Here is a 22,257-nt window from a genome sequence, read left to right on the forward strand (position 1 = left end):
TGACGGGGGCGTGTTTGGGTGATCTCACCGTTGGACGTGATCCACTAGAATGTTGGCAGTAATTAATTCATGGATTTGAGGTCTTTGCTGCATTTTCATCCATTTTTCATTAGCAAACAGTAAATAACCAACAGTGTGTGGTTTATGTAGTCATGAATTGTGCATGTGCCACTCTCGCGTGTCGTCTCGGATTGAACAGCCGGCGTGGAAAAGAGTTTGCCACAATTTGTTTTGGACCACGGCAATGTCAGATAAGTTATGGTGTCATTTTGTCCCGGTTAATGCTACGTGGCTTTCGCGGCAATGGCGCACGTGTTTCTCGTGTCGAACTTATCGAGATTGCCTAAGGCGGGTCGGCGAGGAATAAAACGTGCCCTCTTTTTTCATCCATGCCTGCACACACAGCTGTCTTTCATCACCGCACGTTTACATGAGCAAATAATGCATAGGATATACATGCACTACATCACTTCTGTCATTTACTCGAACGCAATACCCACAGAGCTAGGCACTTTGTTCTTGTTTAGTGCCTTCTTTTCTGGATGAACTGCCCCAGCAGGGAATGAAGGTACAACATTTAAGAGCTTTTCAAAGTGGTGTGGTACTAGAATTCATGCAACAAAAGGCAGGACAGTGTCTGTTTGAGTTTTGATATTTTGCTTTCCTTGGTTCCAACTATTTTGTTATATAGTTCCTTTTCACATTTCCATTTTTCTGCAAACACTGTCCAATCATTGGACAAAACAGCCTGGACGGGATAGAATTATGGTAAACAATCACTGGACTCCAGTTTGTCTTCATATTTGGATAATCCAACTACAAACGTTTGCGGAATATTTGACCAAATCAGTGGGGATTCATGCAACCATGTTATTCCGCCCAAATATTTCTCATTGTTTCTCCATTTCGAACCCCAACTCACTTTAGCTGACGCACTGCTAACCAAACTACATTTCCCATAATGCCTAAGGAAACAAATAGGTGTGCAATTTCAGTTTTTGTGCAAAATATGGTATGCTCGATTCTTACATATAAATCCAACTGCACCACAATCCGGAAGTGAACAAAGACCACATCTCTGTCAAGATCTCAGACCAGCTTTTTTACCGTCATAACTGTTAAAAAGATTGGAAAATCCCATATAAAAATATGACCAAAATGTACTAATTGACATATATGTAATGATGTGCTCGATTGGAACATACAACAGTAAATAAATAGAGATGAACACGTAAATGAGAAATGTATATAATTAAAAAAAAGTGTTTAGATCCTCAACTGAACTGAAAATGGGGATCCTCATCTTATTTTTTACACGAGTATGAAAGACAACGTTTTGTATACAACTAGTCTTCAACCAACCCGAAAGTTGATTTGGAGCTTGATAAATGTGGTTCATGTTTTTTACCTGGCTCGATCGAAGTGCCCCACCGCCAGGCTAAGCTGAGCACCAGCTGGGTGGGTGGATGTACGGGGTAAACTCTGTGGGTTGGTTCTGTAAAGGAGACGTGGGCGGCCAGTTTGGTTAATTTGCTTGTCTAGATGCTTGTGGTTCATTTTGCTGAGCCAAATCCTTTCATTTGGAGGATTATGTTCCCGCGTTCATGTAGGTGGAGGTCAGAGGGGCCGTGCCATAGAAGAGGTGGAATGGAGAAAGTGGCTTTTTAGTGGCAGAGAATAGAGTATACTGTATATATGCTCGTTGGGGGAGGTAGAGAGGAAACATCTGAGGATTAGGGAACACTTGTGTGGTCAAGAGGTGTGGTGAGAAGGCTATGGCGTCGTTGGAAGTAAAGCTCCAGTTTGGAAGGGTATTGACAAGCCTGGCTTTGAAATATACTTGGAGGATGGGCAACTATGTGTTGAGATAGGGCTTTTAATAGAGGCCATCCTATTTGTTCAAGCACTTCACTTTCTTTGAGCTGGGAATAACCCAAAAGATAGTCAAGGGCTAACCGTTGATAAGAGCAGATCTATTTAGTTGTTCTTAGGAGAAAGAGAAGTGTTACACGGTGGATTTCAGGTCTGATGTTCAAGATTTAAATCGTGATCATCATGTTAAATCTTAATAATGTGAAATAACGACAGTGGCCGAGTTACGTCACAGGTATCATCATGTCCTAAAAAGTTCCTACGAAACATGACGGCCAAGAGCTCTTCGGTAAAGTAAAATAAAATGGAGAAACTAGCAATGCGCTGTGAGAATTGCCTGAGTATTTTTTTTGGTTTCCCTTACATTGTGACAAATTGAGGTTGAACTCCATCATAAATTAAAGAGCCACTGTATAGTTAGCATGCAAAGTGTTGGTCAAGGGGAAGTGCGGGGTAAATTCTCACGCATCCCATTGAGTCCGAATTCATCTCCAACAATTGCTCCTCAGCAATGGCAGATTGCGTTACAAGATCCCTGGCATAGAGAGGAGAATCCCACAAAGGAAAGTTGGGTGAGCAGTGGCTGTGGCGTGACGCTGGCTCTCAACGGACATTAGCATAACGGCCAGGCCTCATCCGCTCTCTGCCGGATTCGTTCTGCTCTCCTCCCACTGTCTGATGGCTCTTTATCCACATAGATCCACCCCAGTAAAGGGTCCTAAACACCACTGTGGTCGCCAGAGTCATTATCATGCACCACCAGAAGCAATGGGCCCACTGAGCGTCCGCTGTTTACGGGGAGATTGACATCACATTTGGCATGCTTCGAGAGAATAGACTAGGGAACTCCCCCTTTGACTATGATGGAGTAGCTAGTCAATCTGTCTTGCCTACTTAAGAGTCTTCATCTGGTATGCTAATAGCGTGTTGGCTATTGTTTTAAGTGCGGGTAAGTAAGTTGGTTTAGTGGATCGCAATCTTTTCAGTTGACCTCAGCCGAATTTGTGAATTTACAATCGCACTCAATCTTAAACATAAAGGTTGAAAATGTTCTATCTAGATTCTTAAAACTCGTGAGTTTTCCCATGTGATAGTTGAGATTTACTGGCGCCATCGCAAGTCAGATGACAATGGTTGATAACATTGGTTGGAGTCAGAGTTACATCACTGATTGACTAAACTCATCTGTAATCCATTGGTCTCAGGTGGTTTAAAATCATATCAAAAGTGTGAAAACCTGTAGCATGCAACTGGTTTGGACTCCTGACTCTTACGCAATGTGTAAGGATTTAACATTGTTATTTTTCTTTGCTTTCAGACAAGGCAACAATTCTAAATTTTTGAAATTACTGGTTTGATCACCAAGAGCTAAATTGTGGTCAACACAGTTTTTTATTAGTCAGGTTTGAGTTTGTCTTGCTTTAAATCCTTGACTTCTATTACCCTACTAATCTTGCTTTGGTAATCATCTAAAACAAAACTGTATTTTGTTGAAAATACACAGCAATGGATGCCATTTGCGAAAAAAAAACTGCTTTTAATAACATCATTTCCGGTTACTGACTCTAGCTTCCTGACAAAATGGAAATTAAAACTGTGCTCAGAGAAATCCAACCAATTAAATCCAGTAAAAATGACTTCAAAATGCTATGAATATATCCATTGTTGCAGATGCACTATACACATTACAAACCACAACAAATAACAAATACCTTCATTCATTAAGTGGCACTTAAAACATTTGTTCTCTAAGGGCACAATTGGATACGCAATGGCAGGGTAAAAGAAGAGACCAAAAAAAAAAATTCAGATTTTAGTATTTCCTGCCTGACATTAAATTCCTCTTGAGCTCTCGCTCTCTCCCCCCCTTCACTACGCTTTCTCTCACTCTGCCTTTCAGTCTGAGTGCATGCTGACTATTTCAGCTGCGCTCACTTGCGCTGTGCAGTGTGGACAGGGCAGAACGGCACTAAGTTAAAAGGAGATTTGAGGGAGAACAAGTGGATAAACTCCACACAGATGACTAAGGATTAAGACTAGTAAACAAACAGGGTAGTGTTTTTTCCCCCCTTGTTGGTGTGGATGGTGGTTTCAACGACAAGGACAGATGGCAGATTTACCTTGCTGTTTCTCCACTCTCCATTAGTAAGTTCACCTTGGGCTTTCTACTGGGACGGCTCTCAGGCAGTGACGCTGACCCGTAACCCTCCCCTGTCAAAGTCATCACTCTGACTGGATTTTTTTAGTCGAGACTGACACATATCAGGAGCCACTTTTTGGGAGTGGATCTGTAGATGTGTGGCGGAGGTGTGCAGAGGACGACAAATACGCCGTTGCCTTTGCTCACCTCACCTTAGGACCATGGGTTCTCTTCTCTGGGGCAGCATTGTGCTTGCCTGTGGGCTGGTTCTACTCCAGAGAGGTGGTGAAGGAGCACAGCAGGTCAAGGCTAATGTCCCTCGACTACGACTGTCTTACAAAGGTGAGTTCTGTGGACTTTAATCACAGTCCAAAGCTTTTTTGTCAATATTCTGGCTCACTTGCATGTTAAATCTGCTTTTGTTTTATCTGATTTTGAAATGAAAATGTTTTAATAGGAAAGAACGTCCATTGGAATATTGTTGCTTTCATTGGGGAGCAACAGTATTTAAAATAGCCTCAGGATAAAATCTTGTGACTCAACAATCTGCCTTGTAATTGCACATTATGAGAGTTTGATGAAAGCAGAGTATTCACAATGTTTTTTTTCTTTCTTTGGATATTTTAACTGATTTTAAATAGACCTCCCATATCATGGCAAACCGTATCACTGATCAAACTGCTGTTGTAGTGTCTGGTGTAGTCAAGATGAGAGATAAGGTACTTCACTCAACAATTTTGGTCGTAGTACTGAGAATGACCTGTGATAGACAAGTCAAGAGCCTTAAACTGCCAGAAAAATATTCAAATAAAATAAAGAACAAATACCAGAAAATGAAGGAATGAAAGAATGTAGTAATACGTATTAGGCCCAGAATATTTGCAATCAAAAATGTCAAAAACGATTTACTATTATTATCAGTGAGTCAGACAATGACAGGACAAGAAAAAAAATCTGGCAACCAATCGAGGTTATACCCCACCTACTACTCTCAGTTGGCTGGGATAGACTCCAGCACCCCTGCAACACTGTAAGGATAAGCACTACGGAAAATAAATGAATCAGTCCTCCCATTTACCCACTTTAATCCCACTTAACGCTTCATTAGAAGTTTGTCCACAATCCACTCCAATCAATCCATTTTCAGCTAAATGATAAAGCGGCGTTGGTCGTTGTGTACCAGTGACGAAAAGCCATGCCAGATGCCGACTTCCTACCAGCCGAGTGTCATTTATTTCTTTTCTTCCCATGTGTCATACTCCCCCCCCCCCCTCAGTTGTGTTCTTCAACGTACGGCAATTATGCCGGGAATGAATGGTGCAGGTCTGTTTAAGCAGATGGCTTTGCCCCCGAAGAGAAATAGTCCTCGCTCAGCACTGGGAGATCCATAATTACACATACGCACACACACATATGCATTCACATTGCCATCTGTAGATGGCTAATGATACCTGTGAGCAGATCAGTCAGTTAAAAAGTACATGCTGTCAGTTGGTAGAATCCCGCCCACACGCGGTGATATCTCCATTAAAGCGGAAGCCAACTCGCTTATTTAATTGTGCACTGGTAGATGAGGCTCTCATTTACATTACACCCTCTGGGGGGCACTATTTAGGAAACATGAAAAGAAGGAGTACCAGCAGGTGTAACCTGATTTAATTCCGTGCTAGTCTTCAATCATTCGCTTGTATTTTACACGAAGAGAAATGTGCAATCTCATTATGAATCATTCATATCATCATATGCATTATGTATTACCCTTGTGATAAATCTGACTTTTTCCAATGGTGGTAAGCAAGAATAAAATAGAGCAGAATATAAAGTACTGAAGACAAAAAGTTAGGATCATTAGTCTTGCAATGGGGATTTCTTGTTGTATACATGCATGACAGAATAAGAGCTAGAATAACATTGCACATTTTGGCTGCTGTAAATTAAACGACGGTGCAAACATGTCCGCTGTGTTGGACTAATTCTATTTAGAAACTAATGATAATAAGAGTACTAATATTTGTACGCAGAGCATATCTTAAAGTGGTAGTAGCAAGAACCACATTAATAGAAAAAAATAGGATTTGACACATTTTTTCTATTATTTTGGCTGGTTGAAAATATACACCGTTAAAAAATTAAATGAGAAAATGGGACATCCCTGTTTGAAACCAGAATATTTACTTCCACATACATCTACATAACCTATTTAAAAAAATGTCTTTACACACCATTTATAACGATTGGACTCTCCCAGGCTGACAGTGAAGCATTAGATAATTTTACATTTCCTTGACAGTGACAAATGGCCAATTCTTGCATTATCAGCAGCACGTGGGCACTGAACTTTAAGAAGTCTGACCTCGAGATGTCAAGTCGCAGTATGTGTCTGGAGAAGCATGCGTGTGCAGACAACCACATACGACTCCAAATGCCTCCCCTATGTAGCATTAAGATATGTATCTCAAAGTACCCGCTGCCTCCATAGTAAGACTTCTTGACAAAACACCGTGTGGTACAGAAATTTTCTCCCAAATATACACAACAGCTGGACCCCATGAGTTCCTGCTTGATCTTTAGAAGTAAGAGCTGAAAGGCCAGAGGTCAGTGGCGTGGGAGGAAAGATAACAAAAGTACCCTAGGGCTACCTAAACACAAGCTAGGGTCCAACTGTATCAACAATCGTGTTGCAAGGTGATCACCTAGGGGTGACAGGATCAGCCTTTTAAATGGCATTCATGAAACTCATTAGCCGCCATTGACAAAGCAAGACGTCCATCTATTCTCACTGGGTGGTTTAAAAGACCAAATGTTTACTTTATAATGTCATAGTAATAAGTAGTAGCATAGTTTTAAGGAAGTATTCACAGCCAGTTGTCGTAGTTTAAATTAATTGTACATCTACTGTTGGCAATGGCATGCAATGAGGTATAGGATATCGTAATAAAAAATAAATGCTCAGTAAATATGGATTGGACGTCTAGAGCCATCAATGGCAATTGCATATTATTAAAAAAGGCCCTACTTATGGGAATATAAGCCCATACAAATATGAGCCAAACACACTTTTCATATTAGACCCAGTCCTATTTTGTCATCAGTACAAAGACATTCATTACCAAGTACCAAAATTTCCATGAACATTTAAGACAGGAAATACTTGAAATATTCCATTGGAACTGAAAACCGATGGTGAAAGTTTCCAACTTTCAACCCTATAGCAACTAATCACAAAGACGCCACTGTGTAGTGTAAGTTTACATTCATATATTCACCATAAAGTGTTCAGTAGGTTTTACCCAAGAACAGTAGTAGACTATTATTGCATCAGTTGAAGAATAAAGCTCATTTGGACTGTTAATTTCATAAGCACAGTAGGAAAGGAGCTCCCCTGTATCTTGACTGCCATCCTGACATAAAACATTGATGGCGGCTCAACATCACCACAAAAGAAGACATAGCGGAAATGACAGGCTGAAGGAGTCAGGAGAGTAAAAGTACACAAATGTTTCCACATCACATGATTGAAAGCAACTCGGGACACAGAATAGCATCCATTCCTGAGGCCCGTATAACGATAATGACGACATCCACAACATTCCCTCGTGCACTCGGATTAGTAACAGACCAACCAGCATGCGATAGGTAAAAATAGGCAGCTGCGATGTTTTCTGCATTACAACGTCTTTATACGGAAGAACATACTCGGCTAATGAAGCTTTGTGGAGTATTTCCGCAGGCTTTGCTTAACCTTTTTTCAATGTGTGTGATCACACATTCAGTAGTATGAGTGATTCCTTGCAAGTACAATAGCAACACACGTGGGCTTTTGTCGAATTGGTTTTCTGATGGGTTTTTTTTTTCTGGGAGCACTTAGATAAGACCACCAATGACCTCAGTCAAGAAGGAGAAAGAATGGAGGCTAAAAGAGTTTATTTTTATCATTCCCACATGGGAATGTTGATTCATTGCATCCATCTCGTCAGAGGCGGATTCACTAAGGTGGCATGGGGAGGTAACTGCCACCCTAAAATAAATAGTCTACCTGAAAGCAGGATTTGGTTTTTACTCTCGTTTCCTACCAAAACAAAAATCCCCATTCCAAAAAATGTGTTTACAAAATGCAAGTCTTTAAACAAACATCTTTGGAACAATACTACCGTATTTTCACGACTATAAGGCGCACCCTCAATGAATGACGTTTTTTCCATATATAAGGCGCACTGTATTATAAGGCGCACTGTCTATTTTGGAGAAAATTTAAGACTTTTAAGTGTGCCTTATAGTTATGAAAATACAGTAGTTTTTTTTTTTTTATCAATTTAGGCTTTAAGGCTCATTAATGTTAAAACTAACTTGCAGTTTTATTGTTTGCAGTAAATTGGGACCGATTCTTGCAGAATATTGTTTAACTGTCACACAAAAATAAACAAAAATCGGTAATATTATCTACTCAATGAATTGCCACCCCTCAAAAATCTCTGGCTCCCTCTTGCCAGCCCATTAATATTTTTCTAAATCCACCCCTGGACACCATATGCCTATGTATTCCTATCATTTAATCACAAAATCTTTGTAGCGCAATCGAAAGGAAAAACCAAGCATCTGTGAGAAGTTGCTTTTAAAAAAATAGCATCTGTTAGACCAGTTAAGGTGAAGGATAGTGAAAGTGAGGGCAAAACAGCTGCTAAAAAGCAATAGTGGCAGGTGGAAAGATCAGAGAAAGCAATTCACTGGGGCAGCTGACACCTGTTGAAAATGGCGCATCCTCCAAACCACCTGCTTTTGGTTGCTCCCCTGCCGAATGCCCTCATTTTCTTTTGGCAAAATTGAACAACAGGAAATGGGTGTTTTTTGAGGACCGGAGGGATCGCACTGGTTCCAACATGTCGGGAGCCATACCTCGTGGGACAAACATCTTGTTTCTTTCCAATAACACACATCCCAGTGGGCCCCATCAGTAGACATACCAGTCTCCTTAGATAGTTAGCTTTGAGATACTTGTATCAAAACTATGTTGCTACCTGCATCCTACGCTACGTAAACATCTGCAGATCCAGAACAACCTTCCACGGGAGTGCATCGCATGCAGGTGGCATTGCTGTCTTGATGCTGGTATGCGATAAAAACAAAAAAGTAGACTGATAATCTCTGAACCCCAAATTGAGATTGCAATTCTTCACCGTACATTAAAGTTTTGTTGATGTGAACAATTGAGAAATGAGTAATTTTATCTTTTGAAGTACAAAAACTGAACAACAGACTACTTTAAGTATAACGAAGGGAATATTTTGTTGAAAAAGTGGCATTTTGGGCATAAAAAGATGCTTAATTTTTTAAAATTAATTTAAAAACTAAAAATACTACAAACAGAAAGCGGCTAAAATGATTAGCAGTTATTTGATATCAAGCTGTCAAAGTATATGGAATGATATACCAACATTACTCTTTTCTTAACAGGAAGCAACTAGGTTTATTTAGCATTATTGTCTCATACATGTAATAGATATTTCAATCCATCTTTCCAACCACAATGTATCAGGGGAGTGTTAAGGTGCTGTCAGAAAACTGACTTTGAATACGAAACATGAATCTGGAATTCAAGTACAATTTGGTTTTGTTGATGATCAATTAATGACCTACTTACAGTAGAGGCACAATGGCTATTTGTTATTATTAAATGATTAATGGACATCAGGTTGGTTAACTGACAGAGTGATCGTATTTTTAGCCGTGCTTCATTTTTCTGGTTTCCTTTACCTTCACAACTTTGAGTATTTTTAAAAATCCCTCGAGATTTGTGAGGTTGGTTTGACATATCAGGTTCTCAGAGATTGGTGGGAAGGTAGGAATCCATAGCTAAGGGCTTTGAGGTTAACATAGTGTCCTGGCTTCACATTTCGGAGACTGTCTAAATCCTGCCTTATTGCTGAGGCACCGGAAACCAACTAAATCAAAACAATATGATCAGGGACTAAACATAAGTATACTTTGCACAGCAGTTTTTAGCAGCAAAGGATTAGCCTTCTCTTCGATCATTTTGATGCTTTGGTTTACTTGTCTTGATGATGAATGTGTTTAGGAACTTATACAGTGGTGGAACAAATGTGTACAGAGTCCCAGTGCGATGAGGCCCCTTGAATGGATTGACTGGGGTGGGGACTGGAGAGGGGCAGTGTATGATCCCCTAAAAATGGCAAACCGATTGGGTGTGTACTTGTAAGTTATTTGTCATAATGCAGACAAACACAGTTGAGGAGTAAAGTAGGATGTCTGGCTTTGACTAAGATATTATAACACTATAAGACTATATTCGCACACTGTGCGTCATTGTTTGTTTGTTTTATACTATATTTTATATATATCTTATTTTTCTGTACTTTATTCTCACAAGGGTACACACACTTGAGCATGTTCTCGGTTTGAATGATGCAAAAAGACACTCTAATGTGATAATTGCGCACAGAGATGAAGATTTTCATCGTCAGTTAGACAAGTTGAGCTTTCCACTGCAGAGGCAAAAGTTGCTCTGGCAGATCCTCCGATTACACAGCAAAACGTGAGCTGCAGACCAGACTTAATGTGTCTTAATAACAGCTGTGGTTTGGTGTAATATTGCAAATACTGCAGTTTAGGGAATAGACTATCTTCCTATGTTACATATTCCTTTTAGTTTTCCTATTGCATGCGCATTGCAAGTTCTTTTTTGGCTTGTCTGGAAGAGGTGACCCTCACCATGTAGACAGCTGAATCATTGCTTTCCAGTGCTGGCATCACCTGGGCAGTCCAGTTAAGCTTGGCACTGCCTCCGTTTTCTAGCCCAGCTGTATAACGTCAACTCTTTTGAAGAAAAATTATTTTAATGAAAAACGAACAAAACCACAAAGAAATGGCCAAACTTGCCGAATTAAAATATTCAAAAATATTCAAAGTCCATGACTTCAACTAAACAGTAACTTCTATACTGCCACTTAAAGTCAGTTCTAAAAAAACGAACATTGTATTCCGAATTTAAAACTGTCCTTCTTCGCCCACAGAAATGTTAGAGTCCAACAACCTTGTGACATTCGAAGGTCTGCTCAACAGTTCATCTTACCACACCTTACTCTTGGATGAGGAAAAGGGAAGACTTGTGGTTGGAGCCAAAGACCATATTTTCTCCTTCAACCTCTTAAACATCAGCAAAGACATAGTACAGGTAAAACAAATTCTATGGGCTCTCGTCTGGCCAACATCCTGCAATTTAGGCATTAGCACAGCTCTTCTGTTCGTTTTCCACTGAAAAGTGTCTCATTAATATTACAAGGCAGCACTGTCGCATGCCATGCCACGTTGTTAGCCGCTCTATGTTCACCTAAATGAATAATAGAGTAAACTGAAACAAAGTGGGGAACAAATCACAGTTGTGACCCTTTCAACCTATATGTTCAACCATGTATGCACACCCTAGGAATAATTCTTTTGGTGTTCTTATTGTGTTTTCAGATCCCTTGGCTGGCATCTCCTATCAGGAGAGATGAATGCAAGTGGGCTGGAAAGGATCTCTCGGTAAAAGAACTTCTTTATTTTTCAAGTTAGCGTTAGAAAAAGGCTTGACTCTGGTCTGTAAAACTGAAGAAAATGGCTGCTTGAGAGATTTTAAAAATCAAAATAGCCAAATCGTAGTTTCTGTGGTGGCATAGATCGGAAAATAAAAGGTTTTTGCACTTGTTGGCTTGAGTATTCAAGATATTTGATCTTAAAGTTTGATTGCACAAAAGAAAATGTCCTGCCAGCTTCATGGCATACGTCACTTTGCCATTTATATTCCTTTTAGCCACCATTAGATTCATCGCCATTCATCCTTCACACAACTAACTGGTCTCCCTATCTTGTCATGAGTCAGATACTGCAATTGTAAGGCTAGAACTGTCGAAAAACAAACTATCTTCCAGTAGTCAAGACTGACACCAGTCCGTGCCTAGCTTCATTTGTGGCATAGTTGAAGCGTTATGTTAGCTCTCTGAGAAAATAAGCCTCAGGCCCTTTTGCTGTTTGTGCATCAGTTCAGTTTGGAGATCGGCCAAGACAAGACTCTTGTACAGAGGATTTGAAGGACCATGAATTTCTTTGTATCCTATCTGTAAACACTAGAGCCCATATGAATAGAGTGGCCTGAAGGGTGTTTTATTCCTCGTGGATGAAGAACAGCGAGAATAGCGGAAACATGAGCGAAAGTAGTGAAAGATAAACAGTTTGTATACAAGAGTGAATAAACTCAGAAAATGGATGATTCTTTGGGGGGTTGTTTTATGTGGAATCATACCATTAATATGAAGTCAAATTTACTCGTTCTTATCCTTTCAATTCCAAGTGTGTGTCCATAATTTAGGTGCCAAAGTTGAGAGTTGTAACACATTGCTTTACTTGCACAGAGGTTATAAATCGTTGGTTTTGACATCGGGAGAACTCAGTGGTTGTTTGCCCATTAAAACCAGATGAGCTTACTTATGCATAATTTGTGACATTCTTTTTTTTTTGCTCTCTTAAATATGTGATGACACAGTTTGTTTCGTTTTGAGGTCAAGTCTGCTTGCCATGTGCAGCCAGGGTGCACAAAAGAAAGAAATACGCCATGTGGCAATGGAGCAGTGATTTGAAACACATACAGATGTCGCAAACAAGCCATGTATGAAGTAACTCATCCACTATCTGTCAGCAAAACGAGAGTAATGACAGCGATGAGCATATGTACTTCTTTTTTTTCAACCGTCGGTAATTATTTTCAGGTTTTAATTTACTAGCCGATTGTTTAATTTATACTAAATATGTAATAGCAATCAAGGAAATGTTCCTTATAGGTTAAAAATATCCAAACGCTTTGCAAAAAGGCAAAAGCATGAATGGAAACATACAGTTTGGAAGTAGACTACATTTTTTATACAATTAAATTATCATACAATTATACAATTTGAATTTGTGTGTGTTTATTATTTGCAAATCGCCTGAAATTTCCTGGCTATTTTAGTCAGAAACAGGTTTATATGCAATTTGGTTTAAGATCTTAACAACTGCAACTCTTTGTAGGATTAGGATAGATTACAGTTGTGCGTGATCTCAGATTATTTTTTCCTCTTGTGTTGGGCCTCGTGTTTATTTAGTCCCCAGATCAACAGTAAAATGTCGCATGACCAGTGTGAAATTATCTCTTTTTTTTTATCCCTTTAGAGAGAGTGCGCCAACTTTGTCAAAGTGCTGCAGCCATTCAACCAGACTCACCTTTATGTGTGTGGTACAGGGGCATTTCACCCGGTGTGTTCCTATCTGGAGGTGGGCAAGAAATTAGAGGTAGGTTTTGTTTTCGAAATTCTCAAATCTATCAACATTTAGTAAAATCACTGGCGCATATTGTGTACTTGTAAATTTTGACTTTAGGGAGGTGATACAATAGTTTTTTGCTTCCACAAAAGTAATGGCTGTCGATCTTAATTATATCCCAAATCCAAGTACCAGATCGGATCTTTTCATTTTCAGAGGAATGGATCTGTTTTAATTCATTTTATTTTATTTTTTTTAAGTGTTAATTTAATGGCTGTCATTTATGCCAATCCATTCCAGGCTTTTTGATTTATAGGATCCACTATTTTGACCCACTCAAAAATACTTCTACAAAAATAAGGCAACCCCAAATAGCAACAATAAGAGGTTGATACATATTTGAACCTTTTCTTCTCTCAGGACAACATTTTCAGACTCCTGCCTCACACAGAAAACGGTAGAGGAAAAAGTCCTTACGATCCAAAGCTCCTCACTGCCTCCATGCTGATTGGTGAGTTCCCATTCCTTCAATGCCGATAAAAACATGACAGTCCCCAATAAACACTCTTCTCTTTCTCAGAGGTTAAAAAATGAGTGTACATGACTAATGTGTCATTCCCTTCAAGTAGATATTCCTCAAAGTCATTATTTACAGGCTGAAAAGCCCAAATTGGCGGAAATATAAATGATCTCAATCTTAACCTCCATTTAGGAGAAACTTGTATAGACTGGAGATGAAACTAGCAGATATTGTCTTGTGATAACTGATCAGTCTTTGGTGAAAAGAAGAGCCAAACAGCAATTTGTCGCCAATGATTGCTTGTCACTGTGACATCACACCATTTAACTTGAGAAACGGCACCTTGTCATCTCAATTTCTCGAAATACACCCACAAAGAAATGACACGTTTACTTTTCTCTGCGTTTAGATGGGGAATTGTACGCTGGTACGTCAGCAGACTTCATGGGACGTGACTTTGCTATTTTCCGCACTCTTGGAAAACATCATCCAATCAGGACAGAGCAGCATGATTCCCGCTGGCTCAATGGTGAGATACAAAAGTTCCCTGTTGAAGTCATTTGGGACAAAATGTAATCATTCCTCAGAAGACTGATAATCTAGCCTGAGAGTTGTTCAAATTTCTAATTCACGGACTAAAATGTCTCTCTGCATGTGGGGTAGATCCCAGGTTCTTAGGCGTCCACCTGATTCCAGAGAGCGACAACCCCGAGGACGACAAAATCTACATGTTCTTCAGAGAAAACGCCATTGACGGAGAGCATGCAGGAAAAGCCACACACGCTCGAATCGGCCAGCTCTGCAAAGTATGAACAATAGTTCTTGAACATGCTACACAATATGACATGGAAGGGGGAAGGGGGGACCTAACTGGTGTCTGATAGGCTGGCAAAATGGCTTCTCTCTGGGTTTATTATCCATGGGTATTACTGGGGAAGGCTAATTTTGGATTTTTCAGTCAGTTATGACCATGAGTACCTCAGGATGACATTTGAAATACTGTCTTAATTACACAGAATGACCTCGGGGGGCACAGGAGTCTGGTAAATAAGTGGACCACCTTCTTAAAGGCTCGTCTCGTCTGCTCTGTGCCAGGAAGCAATGGCATCGACACACATTTTGATGAATTACGTGAGTTACAACTATGTAGCTAACGAGCTAATGAATTCACAGCATTCAGTCCAGCTTGGTGCTTTACTCGGCTCTTACATTTTGGCTTGCAGAGGATGTTTTTCTCATCAGCACCAAGGATCCCAAGAGCCCAATCATCTATGCGGTTTTCACCACATCCAGGTATTTCGTCTGACTGCTGGAATCATATGGTTCGAATTACCAATTTCACAACTGAACATGTTCTTTCCATACCATTAGCAACATCTTCAAAGGTTCTGCCGTATGCATGTACAGCATGACGGACATCAGAAGAGTTTTTCTGGGTCCTTACGCCCATAGAGACGGACCCAACTATCAGTGGGTCCCTTTCCAGGGTCGGGTTCCGTACCCACGGCCGGGGACAGTGAGTGCCTTCGTCCGATTGAGATCATTTTATGAATGGAACTGGTGAAAATGACCCACCTTGTCCCCAGTGCCCCAGCAAGACATTCGGAGGATTCGACACAACTAAAGACCTTCCCGATGAAGTTGCAGTCTTTGCCCGAAGCCATCCGGCCATGTTTAACCCTGTGTACCCGATCAACAACAGACCAATCATAGTTCGAACTGATGTGGACTATCAGTTCACGCAGATTGTGGTGGATAAAGTCGAAGCGGAAGATGGCCAGTATGATGTCATGTTCATAGGAACTGGTATGACCACCCAATGAAGGAGTTCAGGTTGAGGTTTATGGGTAGACTCGAAGTAATGTACTGGTTACTGTTGTTGTGTCTCAGATATAGGAACAATTCTGAAAGTGGTATCCATCCCCAGAGGCTCATGGCATGATCTGGAAGAAGTTCTTCTGGAAGAAATGACTGTTTTCAGGGTACGATGTTCTTTCTATTTGATTATTGACTTTTATTAACGTCATCCCTGTGTTCTAAGATTTTAGTACTGTGTTTTGCAGAAGCCGACGGCCATTACAGCTATGGAACTTTCAACAAAACAGGTATTATTCCTAATCATTGGAGAGAGGCGCATGCCTCATAGATATTTTCGAAACAAATACTCCATTATTTGAGGGGGTAAAAAGAGCATGCTACACAGAGCTACACGGTCAGATTATAATTTATGTTGTTTTTACTTAATACTACAACCAATCAAAACATTTGTCTAAGGATTTTCGTTCATTAGACTAATGAGATGTGGGAATTACTACAAAACCCATCGGCAGATTAGCTGGCTAGAGATAAATTGCTATCACCTTGAATTAACACAAGACATTTACAGTTCTCAATTCTGATGGAAAAATAAAATATGGATATATAACATGCCTGGTTCTCTGACAATTTATCTGTGCAGCAACAATTGTACCTGGGTTCCGATATGGGTGTATCCCAGATGCCTTTGCATCGCTGTGAGGTTTACGGAAAGGCCTGCGCCGAATGCTGCCTAGCAAGGGACCCCTACTGCGCATGGGATGGTACCGAGTGCTCCAGATATTTTCCCATGGCAAAAAGGTACGATCATGTACTACATCAGGGATGATTGGGCAAACTACTTAATAGTGACCATATTAGATCTGCACTGATATGAGATTTTCAAAGTCCGATACTGATTTAAAAAAATACAAAATTCAGACATGTGGGTGGCAACCAATTCTGGGTGTCCACTTCGTGCTGCACATTAATGGCTGGGATAAGCTCTAGCACCCCCACAACCCTTGTGGGGATCGACTGTCCAGAAAATTAATGAAGGAATAAAATTCAGACGCTTGCCTACATTGTGAACATAGAGAAAAATCTTAATATGAGAATGAAATGAAACTATTACAATATTAAGATAAAAAAATATTGAACATTAAATGATAGAGTTCCCTTGTGTATGAAAATCATTATTTAAAAAAAAGGCTCACTTTTTCACCGTGCAGGAACTTTGCTAATACAACAACCTCTGTTAGCATAGTCTCCGGAGGAGTCGGAAAATTACCAGAATAAAGACGAAATGTCGTCAAGTTGGCAACACTTTGGGCCCAAGTCACGGCTTTCGCTCTCTGGTCCATTAAAATGATCCACCGCAAAGTTTACATTATGTTTTTACATCATTAAGATTGTCAGACACATACCTCTCCTATGTGGGTACTACATCCTCAGCCAAGATATCCCTACTGTTTATCTAGATATTAGTTAAAAACTTCCAGATGGAAGTGGACTTTTGCCAAGAAGCAATTGTGGCAGCTATTATTATTCATCACGGAAAAGAATTTAATAAGAAAGAATAAATAAGAACAATTCCAACATGATCTCACTATCGCTATTTTCATAGTTTTATATTGCAAAACTAGACTTTCAATGTAGTCTGATGCTGTGTATTTAAAATTCCCATTGAGAGTGATGTTTGGGGTCAGTGTGAAGTGGAAAACGGTTTCTTTTGTAAGCTTTACTCCCACGTAAAAAGCCTGTGGGTTTTGTCCATGAAAAATCCGACTTCTTTACTAACAAAGCCAAGTCAAGCATCAACTTAGGGATTCGGGAGCAGCACCAGCGTAAAGGTCATTTCTGACAATATGCTTTGTTTGGGTAGGAGAACCAGGAGACAAGATATCAGGAACGGAGACCCTCTTACACAATGTTCAGATTTACACCAGCAAGGTATGTTGGATTTGCTTTTTAACACAAAAAAAACAAGCTGGAAAGCAACTACTGAGTTTGTTGTTTAACCACACGGGTGGAAAACTCATGGTTTGGGTGCCTAATAAGACTAACCACATTATTTTAAGTGTAAATCAAATGAATCAACGTCAATGGCAGACAACAAGTTAACAAAACAATGTAGTTTATAGGAAACAGAAAACTTTGGGTCAAATGACCACAAAAGATGAATTGACGCTATAACATACGTTTCCCATTGTGCAAAACTGGTCGCCATTTCCATCATTAGGCTGAATTTCTTCAAAAATTTCCACGGCTGTCAGTGGAGTGAGTTATGAGCTACAAAGCAAAGTCTAAACATGCGTGACTTACAGTGCACGCTCTGATTATTTGTCTTAGATGAACTCAGTGAGCAGAAAACTCTGGAAGACAAGAGTGTCTACGGCGTGGAGAACAGCAGCACCTTCTTGGAGTGCAGCCCCAAATCGCAGCGTGCTCTAACTTATTGGCAGTTTCAGCGTTCTTCCGACCAGCGAAAACAGGAGGTGAGCCATTTTGAATTTGGAGTCTCATAATGGCCTACTGGGGGGGTCCTCCAATGAGAAAAAACTCACAAGACACCCCCCTAACTCACTTGGCTAACTAAGTTAAGAATCCATTGACAAGCACCGAACCCTTTAATTTGTTCCATTCCTGATTAAAAGTAAAATACTGTGTAAATTATGCGTGAAAAAGCAGCCTAAACCTGGACACTATGTATGATTTTGATGCTACAAAAAATAAAATAAAAATAATCAGTATTATATTTAAGTGAACGCCCCCAACAGTTTAAATTTGTCATCCACAGATCAAATCGGAAGACCGATTTATCCGCACAGAGCAAGGTCTACTGATCCGCACTCTCAGCAAGAAAGATTCGGGTATTTATCTGTGCCAAGCGGTAGAGCACGGCTTCATGCAGACGCTCCTTAAGGTGACCTTGGAGGTGATCGATGGCGAACGCCTAGAAGATCTGCTGCGCGCCACCACCGAAAGCGCCGCCGATGCCTCATTACAGGAACTCCTACCACCCCGGGACTCGACTAATGCCAAGCTTTGGTATCGGGACTTCCTCTCTTTGGTCAACCACCCTACCCTAAACAGCGTGGACGAGTTCTGCGAGCAGGTTTGGAAGCGGGAACGCAAGCACAAGAAACAGAAGTCTCACTTGGTACAACATCAGCAGAAATCCACACTTAACGTCCACGGGCGCAATCAAGGCATGGCGGTCAAGTGGAAACACCTACAAGAACGGCAAAAGGGGCGTAACCGCAGGACCCACGAGCTTGAGCGGGCCCCCCGTAGCGTCTGACCCCAAAACACTGTCAAAAAGCACACCCCAGATTCTCATTCACCCTCATGACTGTTCACAATAACTGAGCTATGGACTCCTTTTGGCTTAAATACATATTTCTCCTTCCCCAAAACGCCAGCTGCTACACGCCGTACACCGGTGGATCCGCCGCAACGCAACGTCTTCGGGACGTCTTCGTATCTCATCTGCCTCGGGACAGGACAGTGTTAAATAGCACAAAAAGTACCCTCACAAACCCGCCTGGCAGACATTTGAGGGTTTTGTGGGTTTCCAAGACAGTTAATCCGCTGTGGCGGAGTGGTTAGCACGTTTGCCTCACAGCTCTTAAATCTAGAGCTAAATCTTGGCTTTTTTATTTGCGTTTGCATGTTGGTTTTTCTCCCATATCCTAAAAACATGGTAGGTTAATTGACCAGTTCAAATTGCCCATAGGTATGATTGGTTTTGTGTCTATGTATATGCAGAGGCGGAAATTAAGGAGGTCTTTATGGGCTTATATGGTTGTGGTTGGGCGAGTGGAGTGAATAAAAACAATGTATAAAGATATCCAAAGCAATAATTTTGGGTTTCAGCATTGAAATATTTACACCAACAACCTCCAGCAGGGCCTTTACATGATTATGAAAAGCCCTGCAAGGAAATATTCACAATCACCCCTCACCCATGAGCTACAAATTCATTGAACCACCATCGATATGTTCCCTACTAGCAACCAACTAAGAGTGTACCCCTCCAACCGCCCATATTTAGCTAGAATAGACTCAAACGAGCCTTGTGAGGATAAGTGGATGACTAAATAATTCACTGACTAAACCAATACAGCACAAAACGTCAACCCGAGCACTGAACGACAAACATGTAGCTAAAAAAATAATTAAAAAATGTACATATTTACGTACAAAAAGGGAGTATCACAACCCCACCCTCCCCCCCATGTCGTTTCCCCCTGATAGAGATTTATTTAAGAGGTCATTTTGTACTAGTCTGTGTCTGTGCCATAGATAAGCTTCATAAACAAAGGACACATTGTATCCTTGTCTTATTGTCAATCTCAGCAGATTCTTGCCAGCGTTCTTTAAGATTCTTCCTCCAACGCAAGAATTGCAACAAGCGACGTCAACTTTTAATATATCCTTCTGCTATACTTGTATATTTATTGCTTATTCCTCCGTGCATTGTGGAAATACTTTTATATGACGACCGGCTTTGTTTTATTGGACCAAGTGTATGACCACACAAGTACTTTGGAAGTAGTACTGAGAAAAAAAGGAGATATTGGTCAATAAGGACGTACTGAGCAATAGCAATATCCTTTGCTATGAACTGCTTGATTAAATATCTTTTTCTTCCTATGACGCACACACATGAACTGGAATGTAGCTATGAACGTGATGTAAATACAGACGCAGTTTGATCACACGACATGCTAGTGCATGTGACGACTATTGTAGTTTTCCCTTTTCACAGTCCACGTGAATGGTGTAAATATTATTTCCTGAGTATAAAATGACAGATATCAGGAAGATGAATTTAAACAGCCACAATTCAGCTAACATGCAACAATGTGAGGAATTTCAAGTACTACAACTCTTCAGTATTCCATCTTTGGAGTATTTTCTCAGCTTTATCTGCCATAATGTGAGCAATATAACCAAGTATACATTTCCATCATTTGGGATAAAATAATGTTCATAAAGAGGTAATATATGATTCCAAACGAGGATCTTAAGCTCTGCTGCTGCTTTGGCATGGTAATGCATTGTACTGTACCAATAAATGTTTCTTCATAAAATAAAGCTATTAATGTGTAAGTGTTTTTTTTCTCTCACTATTTACAGGAAGAATTTTGAGCATTTCTGGTGACTTCCTATTCATTTTAGGTCACTTTCAGTTATTTTTATGGTATATCTGTGGGGAAATAACAATCATTATGTCCCTTTATCTGATTAGATTTTTCCCCATAAATGTATTTATGCTAAATCAAATACGGAAATTCTCAATTTTCCTTTATTGAGAGGAATGAGGAAGCTCTGGTTAAGTGACAAACCTTTATCTAGTGTTTAGGCTAATAAATACAAGATTGAAAATCCTTTTGAGTGTTATCAATGATAGTTTCATCATTTTCTGCAGGCCAATAAAAATTGGACATTCGACCAAAGGTAGCCTGCGAGCCATAGTTTGAACACCACTTATATAAAAGACATGACAACTCAAAAGACTATGTACAGAAAAATGCTTTAAATTATTCACGTATTATCACAAAGCACAATAAACCACACACAGTTCGGTTCCTAAATGCGTCATAACATCACATCTCCGCATCTGTTCAAATGTTAAGACCCTTCTATTTTGCTACAATATCCCTCTCTAGTGGTTGTCATGATGCAATACAAGCTCAATTATTATGTGCATGATGTTATTTTAGTACCACATAATAAAACTGTTCTTTAATAAATTAATAACAGTTTAAAAAAAAGACTGCACTCTATTAGTCAATAACAACGTGCCCTATCTCCTAGTGGAAAAGCAGCACCTCCCAAAAACCATGGATGAATAAACACAAGTAGAACAAGTGACTCACATATTAAAGGCAGTCCTTGATATTGATATTTGTTATATTGCTATGATACTCATGCAGCATCTTGACAACATTTGCATGGGATTGCTGGGGAACAGAATAGCAAAGGTTCTAGAAAAACAAATGAGTCCTTGACTGCACTAAAAGGAAAAAAATTGAATTCTGCATGTGATTTTAGAGGCGCCTCCATCAACACAAAGCAATATTTGTCACTTGTCGGGCACTCATACCACGGGACAAGATATATTTCTTCTAATCACACAAATACATTAAATTCATTGGATTTTGTCAGCAAGCACCCAATCATTAGTTAGCTGTAGAACATCATTACATAACTTTTTAACTGTTTTTGACGGTGATAGACGTCAAATGTACATAAAATGGTGACATTTATAGCCAAATGATGAAAGGGGGCACTGTTGAGCCATCAAATAAACCTTTTTTTCACATTTAAACTCTGAGACAGGTTAGAAAATGTGAACAATTAAAAAAAATATACCTTTACATCGAATGCTATCTTCAATGTCAACACTAATTTTATCACTAGTAACGACGCATCCTTCTAAAAATAAAAAGATATTGAAGTCTGCTTTCACTTTAAGTCGCAATTCTCATCAAATTGGTCGCAGATGCACTGCTTGTCCAAAAAAAATCACTTCTGAACTCTTCATAATGCCATAACTCACAAATTATTCACTAGAGAGCAATTTGAAAAGATAGATTCATCCTTGTGAACAGTAGATAATTCAGTGGAAAAT

General features: G+C 39.9%; 1 protein-coding gene across 1 annotated transcript; it reads left to right on the forward strand.

Moving 5' to 3' along the window:
• Nucleotides 1-3,777: 3,777 nt before the first annotated feature.
• Nucleotides 3,778-20,732, forward strand: sema3ab (sema domain, immunoglobulin domain (Ig), short basic domain, secreted, (semaphorin) 3Ab). The gene is made up of 17 exons (XM_077735402.1): nucleotides 3,778-4,354; nucleotides 11,041-11,201; nucleotides 11,489-11,551; nucleotides 13,211-13,330; nucleotides 13,721-13,811; nucleotides 14,230-14,349; nucleotides 14,484-14,626; nucleotides 14,837-14,951; nucleotides 15,044-15,113; nucleotides 15,192-15,336; nucleotides 15,407-15,626; nucleotides 15,711-15,802; nucleotides 15,884-15,925; nucleotides 16,279-16,436; nucleotides 17,500-17,567; nucleotides 17,967-18,112; nucleotides 18,415-20,732. Exons 1-17 carry the CDS (start codon nucleotides 4,234-4,236, stop codon nucleotides 18,916-18,918), a joined length of 2,379 nt encoding a protein of 792 aa, XP_077591528.1. The 5' UTR covers nucleotides 3,778-4,233; the 3' UTR covers nucleotides 18,919-20,732.
• The last annotated feature ends 1,525 nt before the right edge of the window (nucleotides 20,733-22,257 follow it).

Source organism: Stigmatopora nigra, chromosome 2 (genome assembly GCF_051989575.1).
Source record: "Stigmatopora nigra isolate UIUO_SnigA chromosome 2, RoL_Snig_1.1, whole genome shotgun sequence".
In the NCBI taxonomy this organism is placed as follows: Eukaryota; Metazoa; Chordata; class Actinopteri; order Syngnathiformes; family Syngnathidae; genus Stigmatopora; species Stigmatopora nigra.